We start from the raw sequence: 12,763 nt of genomic DNA on the forward strand, positions 1-12,763 counted from the left end.
AATCTTTTTTTATATGCTTCAGGTTCAGATTGTTAATATTTTGTTAAGTTTTCCATCTATGTTCATAAAGGGTATTAGATATTACAATTCTGCTGTACTGTCTTTATCTGGCTTTGGTATTAGGCTTATTCTGGCCTCATCAAATTAGTTAGGAAGTGCACTCTTCTATTCTGTATTGAAAGAGTATGGGAAGTGTTGAACTTAACACTTCATAAGTGTTTGTTGGTGTGCTTCAACCAAGTCTTTTTTAAAAAATGTGTTTCTGCTACATATTTTTTGTCAGCACTACTTTTCCTGCTCCCATAGGTTTTGGTATGCTGCATTTCATTTTCATTGGTCTCTATTTTCTTCCAGCATATTGAGACAGTTGTTTAAAGTCATTGACTAGTCTATTATCTGAACTTTTTCAGGAACTGTTTCAGTCAGTACATTTATTCCTATGAATGGGCCTTACTTTCCTAAGGTCTTTCCTAATTTACTGATGCCTTGTAATTTTCTTGAAAACAGGACATTTTACCATTATAATGTAACTGTGGAAATCAGATTTTTTCCCTTGTGCCAGGTTTGACCTTTTTTTGTTGTTATTGTTGAAGGCTATAGCCACTTGTTTCATGAGTTTACTCAACTGTTTTTACAGAGAATGTATTTCTTGCTGTGCATGGTCACTGAAGACTGTTCCTTAAATTACATTGAGGTAGTGTTTTGACACAGATTCTCTTGAATATCAGGAGCCAGAAAGAAAGAGAATAAATCTTTTGTAGTCTTGGCAGGTTGGCTATATTAGGACTCTCCCTCAACACGTAGCCAGGCTTGCACTGAACCTAGGGACTAGCCCTAAGTGAAAGCTTACAGCTTCAGAGGTAATTTTTGTACAAGCACCTGAGCATGTGTGTGGTTTTTTTCTATATTCCCCAAATATATTGGTGACTTTGAGTACTCCAATTTCCCAAGGAAGCTCTCTCCCCAACATTTCCTCTTAGGTATTAGGCTGTCTGTTGTATGACCAGACAATAATCTCTTGCACCAGGCAGCTGTGGGTTGTTGGCCTCCTTAATGGCTTCAAGCAATGCCTGCAGTTTTTCCAGCCTTCAGGTAGCTCTCAGATAGGTTTAGAACAGACATACACAATAAATAGCAAATATGGTCTGCTCTGCTTTCTCTGGATCTAACGGTCAGGATCCCACATCGGGAATAGGGGAATGCAGTTTTCATGACTACAGCCAAGTGGGGAGGGGGTAGTGCAAGAGCAACTGAATCACCACAGAGCTTTTCTACAGTTTTTAATTTGCATATTTTTTATTAAATATTTGCTTGATTGCTGTAAACTTTGACTGTTAACAGAGCCAAAAAAGTACTGACAGGTTTTTTTTTTAAATAAATATTTACTATTACAACAAATGATTTTTGTTTTATACTATTCTTGGAGATCTTTCATGACAAGCTGCAGAGCTCCTTCATTCTTTATTAAACATTTTTAAAATTTATTTTTAAATTATAGTTGGCATACAATATTATATTGTTTTATGTAGTACAACATAGTGATTAAACATTTCTACATCTTACAGAGGTTACCCTGATAAATCCAGTACCCATCTGACACCATATACAGTTACTGCAATATTATTGATTATATTTTCTGTGTTGTACCTTAATCCCTGTGACTCTGTTTATAATGGCAATCTCTACTTCCTAATCCCTTTCAACTTTTGCACCCATTCCTCAGTGCCCCCTTCCATCTGGCAGCCATCAATTTGTTCTCTGAATTTATGAGTTTAGTTCTGCTTGACAGAATTGTAAAGTGGTGCAGCTGCTACGCGAAACAGTATAATATGGAGGTTCCTCAAAAATTTCAAAATAAAACTATCATAACAAAGCAATTCCACTTCTAGGTATTTATCTGAAGAAATCCAAAACACTAATTCACAAAGATATATGCACCCCTATGTTTATTGCAGCATTATTTATAATAGTCAAGATACGGAGGCAACTTCAGTTCTATCGATACATGAGTGGATAGATGGTGTGGTACACACACACAAACATAAACAAATACTGGAATATTAGCCATATAAAGAATGAAATCTTGTCATTTGTGACAACTTGGAAGAATCTAAAGAATATTATGCTAAGTGAAATAAGTCAGATTGAGAAACACAAATACAATATGATTTCAGTCATATGTGGGATCTGAAAAATAAAGAAAAAAACAAAACTGAAACAAACTCATAAATCTCTTTTTTAATGTTTCCTGCCAGGAAAAATGGAGCTTTGTACTCCACCATTTTGCTGAAGCCATTTCTCTTTATTACCTTCAAGAAACTGGATGTGAAAGTGACTTTCATGTCAAGTTATATCAGAATTAGAGATGCTGAATAAAAATGACATTCAAATAAGTTTATGTTAAAATAGTTTCCTAGAACTTAATTGTTTTTTTTCCTACATTAGGCCTTCTCGTTTTATGGATGTGTCATTACGTAGCTTCTCCCTTTGCTGTGACCTATTAAGCCAGGTTTGCCGTACAGCAGTAACTTACTGTAAGGATGCTTTGGAAAATCATCTTCACGTTATTGTTGGTACACTTATACCCCTTGTGCATGAACAGGTGGAGGTTCACCAACAGGTAATTTTGTAAATCATCTTCAAAATGATGTTTGAAATACATGTGTAAAGTAAGGAACTGTATGTTGTATGTTAACATACTTGTATGTTTTAAGTATAATTTGTAATTTTAGTGAAAATGTACATATACATTTTAATCCTCACTTGAGGATATGTTTATTTATTTTTTAAAAGATTTTATTTATTTATTTTTGGAGAGAGGGAGAAAGAGGGAGAGAAACATTGAGGTGCAAGAGATACAATAGGTTGCTTCTCGCATGCCCTCAACCAGAGACCTGCCTCACAGCCCAGGCACATGCCCTGACTGGGAATTGAACTGGTGACCTTTTGGTTCCCACACCAGTACTCAATCCATTGAGCCACACCAGCCAAGGCTGATTATTGGAGGGGGGGAGGGGCGGAGGGGGAGTGGGAGAAGGGGGGGGTGAGAGGAAGGGGGGAAGAGGGGGGAGAAGGAGAGGGGGGAGAGGAAGAGGGAGGGAGAGGAACAATGATCTCTTGCTTCTTGTATGCACCCCTACTGGGGATTGAACCCACAATCTAGGATTGTGCCCTGACTTGGAGTCAGATTTGAAAGCTTTTTTGGTGTCGGGAAGACACTCAGACCAACTGAGCCATCCAACCAGGACTAGTGAAAATATTTTTTGAAAAATGGTTGGAAAAACATTTTCAGTGAATTAATTTTTGTAACCGTTTAATCACTGAACACACAATAATTTTGATCTAATAAATACCCTTACAGTTTCTGTCTTATGCGTAAAGTGTATAGATAGTAAAAGCTGTGGATAGCAATTTTCACCACTATGATGGTGTGTGAGATGTCACTTACATGTTTCAGTAGTATTAGCATTTTTATACCTCAGAGCTCATCCTGTAGAAGCACTTTTAACTTTTTGTTGAATTATTTGACAGCACGGAAACAGTAATAGCTGGCTACCTTAAAATAATTGGAATATTTTACCTGAATTCGGTTATTAGAGTTGTTATCATTTATTACAATTGGGTTTGGTTATTTTGCTTTAAAATATAATTAAGTCATTTCTCCCCTTTCATTTATTTTGGTTTTTAATCATTTTTAGGTATTGGACTTGTTGAAATACTTAGTGATAGATAACAAGGATAATGAAAACCTCTATATCACAATTAAACTTTTAGATCCTTTTCCTGATCATGTTATCTTTAAGGATCTACGTGTTACTCAGCAGAAAATCAAATACAGTAGAGGACCCTTTTCACTCATGGAGGTAATAATTATTCCAACATCTTACTATGTTATATTAGAAAGGCTAGGCAGTGGTACCTTTTGATAATCTCTAATACTCTGAATGTGAAAAACAAAGTTTTTTAAAAAAATTATGATGAAAAGATAGCATGAGATCAACTCTCTTAAATAAAATACTGAATCTAAATATATTCTCTTGCATTGCAGTAAAAGTATAAATATCAGTTTCTTGGTAAATATTTCAATTTAAATATTGAAGAGAAGTAATATAATATATGCTTGATTTTCATATGCATAACATTTATTAATATCTCAAAATTACTTTCAGGGACAGTTTAATATTTGAATTAGAGATATTTAATCTTTTAAAGGGTTTTTCAAGTTTTCTTTTAACCTTTATAAACTTCAAAATTATTTTCAGGTATATTTTTCCTCATAAATCTTATTATAATTTTAAAATTGTAATTTGTATTTTCCTAAGTATCAATATGAAAATATAGGTTAGTATATTAAGATTTAAAACTAATAGGAATTTAAGCTTTTTTCTCTAATTGAGTATGTTATATCTTTCTTAAAATGTAATTACCGTAATTTGCCAGGTATAATGCCCAATTCTTTGCCCCTATTTTTAAGAAGAAATTCAGGGTGCGCATTATACATGGGTAGTACTAATTCTGTATCTATATAAATGTCTTGAAATTCTTTTATTTATGCTTATGCATTAAATGTGAAACTTACAAAGCAGTAATAATATCTGTATGCAAAATAATGCCCTGGAATATGATAATCAGTTTTATTTTCTAAATATAAATAAATAAATAATTGAATGGAAAAGTTAAAAGATATTTTTTCCTGAAAGTTTGGGCCCAAAATGTGGGGCGCATTATACACAGGAGCACATTATACATGGCAAAATGTGATATGTTATCATGAGACAGTCTATTAGAATTTAAATTAAAACATTATAGGATTTCAAAAGGAAGAAATAATTTATTTCTAAGTTGTTTAGTAGTAATAATGAGACGATAGTAGTAAAAGGCAATAATTTTTTAAAACTTATTTCATAGATTTAAGCAGTACACATCAATAAAATTTCATTTTTAACTAATTTTTCTCTTTTAGGAAATTAACCATTTTCTTTCAGTAAGTGTTTATGATGCACTTCCATTGACAAGACTTGAAGGGTTGAAGGATCTTCGAAGACAATTACAACAACACAAAGATCAGATGGTGGAGCTTATGAGAGCATCTCAGGGTACTTTTATGTTATTTTATTTTATGTATTTCATTTTGTTCTTTTATTATATTTAATTGATTGTTATAGTTGTCCCAATTTTTCCCCCTTTGTACCCCTCCAACCAGCTCCCTCCACTTCCTGAGGCAATCCCTACAACATTGTCCATGTCCATGGGTCATGCGTATAGTTCTTTGGCTGCTCCATTTTCTATACTGTACTTTACATCCAATTTGTACTTTCTGATCCCCCCTCCCCTCCTCACCTATACCACCACACCCATCTGGCACCATCAAAATGCTCTCTGCATCCATGATTCTGTCTCTGTTCTTCTTATTTGCTTAGTTTGCTTTTTAGATTCAATTGTTGATATATATGTATTTATTGCCCTTTTATTCATAGTTTTCATCTTTTTTTGAAATAAGTGTCTCTAACATTTCATATAATAATGATTTTGTGAAGATGAACTCCTTTAGTTTTTTCGTGTCTGGGAAGATCTTTATCTGCCCTTCGATTCTAAATGATAGCTTTGCTGGGTAGAACAATCTTGACTGTAGGTCCCTGCTTTTCATGGCTTTGAATATTTCTTGCCAATGCCTTTCAGCCTACAAAAGTGTCTTTTCAGAAACTTGTTTCTTTTCAGCTTGACAGTCTTATGGGAACTCCTCTGTAGGTAACTAACTTCTTTTCTTGTGCTGCTTTTAAGATTTTTGTCTTCATCTTTAACCTTTTGCATTTTAATTGTGATGTGTCTTGGCATGGGCGTCTTTGCATTCATCTTTTTTGGGACTCTGTGGTTCCTGAACTTGTGTGTCTATTTCTTTCATTAAATTAGGGTAGCATTCTCTCATTATTTTTACAAATCGATGTCCAATTTCTTGATATTTCTCTTCTCCTTCTGGCACCCCTATGATGCTAATGTTGGAATGGTTGAAGTTGCCCAGAGGTTGCTTACACTATGCTCATTTTTTTATATTTCTTTTTTCTTCTTGTAGTTCTGATTGGTTGTTTTTTTCTTATGTTCTAGTTCATTGATATAATTCTTGTATTCATCCATTCTACTGTTGTTTCCCTGTAAACTGTTCTTCATTTCATTTGGTGTATCCTATATTTCTGACTGGATTTTATTTTATGCTGTTGAGGTCCTCACTAAATACCTTGATCATCCTTATAAGTAGTATTTTGAAGTCTGCATCTGATAGATTGCTTAACTCCTTTCTGTTTAGTTCTTTTCTGGAGTTTTGATCTGTTTTATCATTTGGGCCATGTTTCTTTGTCTCCTCATTTTGGCAGCCTGCCTATGTCAGGTGGGATAGAGTTTCAGGTGGTCTCCAGGGTGGGACATACCATATTAGCCACCTTGATGGGGCCTCAGATATGGCACCTGTCTGCAGGCTCTAGCTCTGTGGGGGAAAGGTTCAGAAAAGGGACAGTGGCCTCTGCCCCACTTTCTGTCCAGAAGAAAGCTACACCCCAGCTCTCACCTTGATATTAGACACTTCAGTACCTTCCTGTATGCCACTGTTGCCTTTCAAGCACTGCTACCCCAGTGTTGCAGCTCAAAGGGAGTAAGTCCATTTGTGAGTTCTTTAAGGGGCACTGCTTTGGACTCCAGAAGTTTCTTCTGCTGACTCAGTCACTGCTGGTTTTTGCAACCAGAAGTTATGGGGAGTTATTTTCCTGGTATTTGTACCCTGGGCTCTGGGGATTGATGTGGGGGGCTGTGGGGATTGATGTGGGGCTGCGACTCCTCACTCCTAAGGTATCTCTCCTGAATTTTTATCCACTACATGTGGGTGTGGGACCAGCCCATTCTACGTGTCTGCCCCTCCTGCCAGTCTTGATGGATGTGGTTTCTTTAAGTCTATAGTTGTCAGACTTCCATTCAACTCAATTTCTGATGGTTGTGAGTGATAGTTGTTCTGTTTCAGTTGTAATTTTGATGTGGTTGTGTAAGGAGATGAGCTAGGTTTTCCTATGCCACTATCTTTTTTGTGTGTTTTTTCTCATTACCATTTAGTCCCCTTATACCCCCATGTCCCCAGCAATCATAACACTGTTGTCAATGTCCATGAGTCCTTTGCTTTATGCATAGTCCCTCCACCTCCTAAGGCCCTGCCCCACTAGTTGTCATTTATTTTTTGTCTGTGAGTCTGTCTATGTTTTGCTTGTTAGTTCAGTTTGTTCATTAGATTCTACACATGAGTAAAATCATGTGGGGTTTTTCTTCCTCTGACTGACTTATTTTACTTAGCATAATGTCTCCAGGTCTATCAATGCTGTTGCAAAGGGTAAAATTTTCTTTTTAACACCTGAGTAGAATTCCAGTATGTAAGTGTCCCATAGTTGTTTTATCCACTAATCTATAGATGGACATTTGAACTACTTCCATATCTTGGTGATTGTAAATAACGCTGTAGTGAATATAGGGGTGCTTGTGCTTTCAAATTAGTGTTTTGGGTTCCTTTGGATATATTTCCGGAAGTGGGATTGCTAGGTCAAAAGGCAGATCCTTTTTTAATTTTTTAAGGTATCTCCATACTGCTTTCCACAGTGGTTTCACCAGTCTGCATTTCCACCAACAGTGCAGAAGTGCTCCCCTTTCTCCACATCCACACTAGCACTTGTTTATTTATTAATGATGGCCATCTGACAGGTGTGAGATGGTATCTCATTGTGGTTTCAATTTGCATTTCTGTGATGATTAGTGATATTGAGCATCTTTTCATATGTCTATTGACTGTTTGTATCGGGTTTTTTTTGGTGTTCAGGTTTGTAAAAATTTTATGAATTTTGGATATTAACTTCTTATGAGATGTACCAGGGAAATATATTCTCCCATTCTGTGGGTTGTCTTTTTATTTTGTTGAAGATTTCCTTTGCAGTACAAAAACTTTTTAGTTGATGTAGTTCCGTTTGTTTACCTTTTCTTTTGTTTCCCTTGCCTGCAGAGATATATCTGATTAAAAAATTTCTGCATACAGTGTTGGAGATTTTGCTGCCTATGTTTTCTTCTATGATTTTTATAATAACTCATCTAACACTTAAATCTATCTTTAGCCCATAATATGTGCCTGCTTCCCCTTTCGAATATTAATTGACTATAAAGATGTAGGCTTATTTCTGGGCTCTCTATTCTGTTCCATTGATCTTTGTGTTTGTTTTTATGCCAGTACAAGGCTGTTTTGATTACTACAGTCTTGTAGTATAGTTTGATATTAAGTAGCATGATTTCAACTTTGTTGTTCTGTCTCAGAATCACTCTTGATACATGGGTTTTTGTGGTCCTATATAAGTTTTTGAAAGATTTGTTCTAGTTTTGTGAAATACATAATTGGAATCTTGATAGGAATTGCATTGAATCTATAGATAGCTTGGGTAGTATGGACATTTCAATGCTGTTAATTCTTCCAATCCATGAATGTGGTATGTGCTTCCACTTAATTTGTATCTTCTTCAGTTTCTTTCTTCAGTGTCTTATAATCTTCCATGTACAGGTCTTTTATATCCTTGGTTAGGTTTATTCCTAGGTGTTTTCTTCTTTTCGACACAGTTGTGAATGGATATGTTTTCTAATTTCCCTTTCTGTTCTGTTATTTGCATATAAAAATGCAACTTATTTCTGGATATTGATTTTGTATCCTGCTGCTTTCTCTAGTTCATTTTTCAGATTAGTAGTTTATTGGTGGACTCTTTGGGGTTCTCTATGTACAGTAGCTTGTCATCTGCAAATAAAGACAGTTTTACTTTTCCTTTCCAATTCGGATGCCTTTTATTTCTTCTTGTCTGATTGGTGTGGCTAGGACTTCCAATACTGTGTTAAATAAGAGAAGTGAAAGTGGACATCCCTGTCTTGTTCCCCATCTTAAGAGGAATGCTTGTAGTTTTTACCCATTGAGTATGATGCTGGCAGCGGGTTTTGTCTGGAAAAATATATGGCCTTTATTATGTTTAGGTATGTTTCTTCTATTCCCACTTTGCTGAAAGTTTTTATCATTGATTGATTCTGTATCTCTTCAAAAGCTTTTTGTGCATCTATTGGTATGATCATGTGGTTTTTATCCTTCCTTTTGTTTATGTGGTGAATTAAATTTATTGATTTGCAAATATTGTACCACCCTTGCATTCCCTGAATAAATCCCAGTTGATCATGGTATATGATTTTTTTGATACATTGCTGCATTTGGTTTGCTAATATTTTGGTGAGGATTTTAGCATCTACGTTCCTCAGGGGTATTGGCATAATTTTCTGTCTTTGTAGTGTCTTTATCTGGTTTTGGAATTAAGATAATTCTAGCCTTATTAAATGAGTTTGGGAGCCTTCCCTCTTGAATTTTATGAAATAGTTTGAGAAGGAGAGATGTTAGTTCTTGGAATGTTTGGTAAAAATCACCTTTGAAGCCACCCAGTCTAGGACTTCTATTTGTTGGGAGTTTTTTTTATTACTGCTTCAGTTTCATTAGGTGTAATCTGTCTGTTCAGGTTCTCTGATTCTTCCTGATTTATTTTTGGAAGATTGTAGGTTTCTAGGAATTTATGCATTTCATCCAGGTTGTCCAGTTTGTTGGCATATAATTGTACATAATATTTTCTTAACAGTCTTTTGTATTTCTTTGGTGTCAGTTGTTATTTCTCCTTTTTCATTTCTGATTTTATTTATTTGGGTCCTTTTTCTTTTTATCTTGATGAGTCTCATTAAAGGTTTGTCAATCTTGTTTATCTTTCAAAGAACCAGTTCTTGGACTCATTGATTCTTTTGTATCATTTTTTAGACTCTATTTCTTTTATTTCTATTGTAATCCTTATTATTTCCTACCTTCTACTCACTTTTAGCTTTGTTTGTTGTTCTTTTTCAAGTTCCTTTAATTTGAAGTTAGATTGTTTATTTGAGCTTTTTCTTGTTTTTGAGATAGGCCTGTAATGCTGTGAATTTCCCTCTTAGGGTTGGTTTTGATTTCTTCCTTGATCTTGTTGTAGAACCATTCATTGTTTCATAACATGTTATCTAGCTTCCATGTCTTTGCATATTTTTCAGTGTTCTTCTTGTGATTGATTTCTAGTTTCACAGCATTGTGGTAAGAGAAGATGCTCGATATGATTTCAGTCTCTCTAGATTTATTGAGACTTGTTTTGTGTCCTGACATGTTGTGTATCCTAGAAAATGTTCCATGTACACTTGAAAAGTATGTATATTCTGCTGCTTTGGGTGAAATGCTCTGAAGATATCAATTAAATCCATTTTATCTAGTGTGTTCTTTATACCTGCTATCTTATTATTGATTTTCTGCCTGGTAGACCTATCCATTAAAATCACCCAATGGGGAGTTAAAATCCCCAACTAGGACTGTATTTCTGACAGTCTCTTCCTTTATGTCCATGAAGATTTGCTTCACATATTTATATGCTCATGTATTGGGTACATAAATGTTTACTAGGGCTGTACCCTCTTGTTAAATTATTCCCTTTATCATTAAATAGTGTCCTTCTTTATCTCTCACTAAAGCCTTGTCTAAAGTCTATTTTGTTAGATATAATACTGCTACCTCAGCTTTTTTTTTTTATTTTCCATTTTCATGAAATACTTCTTACCAACACTTTTAGTTTATATGTATCTTTTGATCTGAAATGGGTCTCTTGGAGGCAGCTCATATATGAGTCTTTTTTTTTCTCATCCATGCAGCTACCTTCAGTTATTTGGTCAGAGCATTGAAGCCATTTACATTTAACGTGATTATTGATATGTTCATATTTAATGCCTTTTTATCGTTTGACTGGTTTACTCTGTTTTTTTTCCTCTCTTTTTCTTCTCGTTCTTAAAGTCAGCTCTTTAACACTTGTTGCAGTATTGGTTTGGTGTTAACAAACTCTTTTAACTTTCTCTTGTCTGGGACACTCCTTATTTCTCCTTCAATTTCAAATGATAGCCTTGCTGGGTTAAGTAGCCTTCGTTGTAGGTCCTTGCTTTTCATAGCTTGAATATTTCATGCCACTCCTTTCTGGCCTAAAATATTTCTATTGAGTAATCAGATGCCAGTCTAATTGGTGCTCCTTTGTAGGTAACTTCCTATTTTTCTCTTGCAGCTTTTAGGATTTTCTCTTTGTCTTTAAGCCTTGTTATTTTAATTATGATGGACATTTGATGTAGGCATGTTTGGGTACAACTTGTTTGGGATTCTCTTGAGTTTTCTGAACTTGTGATTTTTTTTCCTTCACCAGATTAGGAACATTTTGGTCGTTATTTCTTCATGTAGGTTCTCGATCCCTTGCTCACTCTGTTCTTTTGGTATTCTCATGATGCGAATGTTGGTGTGCTTAATGTTATCCAAAATGTTTCTTAAGCTGTCCTCATTTTTAAAATTCTTTTTTCCTTTTGCTGCTCAGCCTGGGTCCTTTTTCCTAGCTTGCCTTCCAAAACTGTGATTTTTATCCTCTGCTTCATCTATACTACTGTTTATTCTACCTGCAAGTGTTATTTATTTCAGCTGTTGCATTCTTTATTTCTTGTGGTTTCTATATCTTTTTTCATGCTGTTGTGTATCCTTATAATCGTTACTCTAAACTGCCTGATAAATTGCTTGCCTCCATTTCATCTAGTTCTTCTGGAGAATTCACTTGTTCTTTCATTTGGAGGTTGTTTCTTTATCTTCCCATTTTGGCTGGTTATTTGTATTTTTTACCTCAGATGTTAAACTGATCAGTTTTTGATTGAATCAATCTATAATCAGCAGCCAGGCTTAAGCACTACAGGGTAGGACAGAGTAATTCCTGCAGTCTGTAGTATTGCTTCCCTCAGGCTGATGCCACTTGGCAAGGAGTGCTCTGCCTGAGAGAGATGGCTCCTGCAATATGGGGAATGACTCAGCACAGGGATCCTGCTGGCTGTTCCTTCAGTTTTCTCCCCAGATCCACCAACCTCAGACTTTCCTCAAATGTATCTAGTCCACTCTGCCCCACCTTTGCTGGAGGCTAGGGCAAGTGGCTGCAAATGAAATTTTGTGTTTTGGCCCTTTAAGAGGCTCTCTGCATCTCCTGCTTTCTCTCCCTGTCAGACAGAAATCCTGCTGTTTTCATAGCTGGATGTTATCTGGGTTCCTTTCTGGCTCTGGTGCTGTAGTCTGGGGAGCCCATTTAGGGTTTAGGCCTTACACTTCTCAGGGGGAACACCCTGCTACTGAAATATCCCTCTGGCACATCAGCTGCTGCCTGTGGAAGCGCAGCTAGCCCTCTTGCATCTCCTCTGCACTCCCTACCAGTCACATTGTGGTGAAGTAGTTTCTTCCATCTGTCTGTTGTTATAAGGCTTCTCTCCCTATGCCACTATCTTGACTGGAAGTCAGGGTACTACTTTTAATGACGTGTATTATTCCTATCCTTTTTCAAAAGAAATCTTTTATAAATTTTTGCTGTTGGTTTAACCGCCATGGACTAGACTAAGACTCTCATCATTTAGTTCAGACTCTAATCTTTTCCCGTCTAACCACAAGGGAGTCTAATAGTCTCACCTTAAGCTACTCCTACTTTATCTACACCTCTGCCAGAATTTTCCTTTCCTTTCCTTTTCTTTTTTTTTTAATCACATGAAATTTAATCAGTCAAGTTAATGAAAAGACCAAAAATTTGAGTTAGAGTATGGCAGCAGAAATTGAATTTTTGTTGTAAATAATATAGTAGCTGATGTTTCCATTACT

The 12,763-nt window shown here is 35.6% G+C and overlaps 1 protein-coding gene across 3 annotated transcripts in view; it reads left to right on the plus strand.

Moving 5' to 3' along the window:
- ATM (ATM serine/threonine kinase) overlaps window positions 1-12,763 on the plus strand; it is a 162,209-nt gene that overhangs the window by 72,669 nt on the left and 76,777 nt on the right. For all 3 annotated transcript variants that reach the window (XM_045837996.1, XM_045838016.1, XM_045838005.1), the window contains 3 exons: window positions 2,446-2,620; window positions 3,699-3,863; window positions 4,964-5,096. In XM_045837996.1, coding sequence (XP_045693952.1) covers window positions 2,446-2,620; window positions 3,699-3,863; window positions 4,964-5,096 — 473 coding nt within the window. The remainder of the gene's footprint in view (window positions 1-2,445; window positions 2,621-3,698; window positions 3,864-4,963; window positions 5,097-12,763) is intronic.

The sequence above is a fragment of the Phyllostomus hastatus genome, unplaced genomic scaffold (assembly GCF_019186645.2).
Source record: "Phyllostomus hastatus isolate PE091 unplaced genomic scaffold, TTU_PhHast_1.1 phas_contig_113, whole genome shotgun sequence".
Taxonomy (NCBI): Eukaryota; Metazoa; Chordata; class Mammalia; order Chiroptera; family Phyllostomidae; genus Phyllostomus; species Phyllostomus hastatus.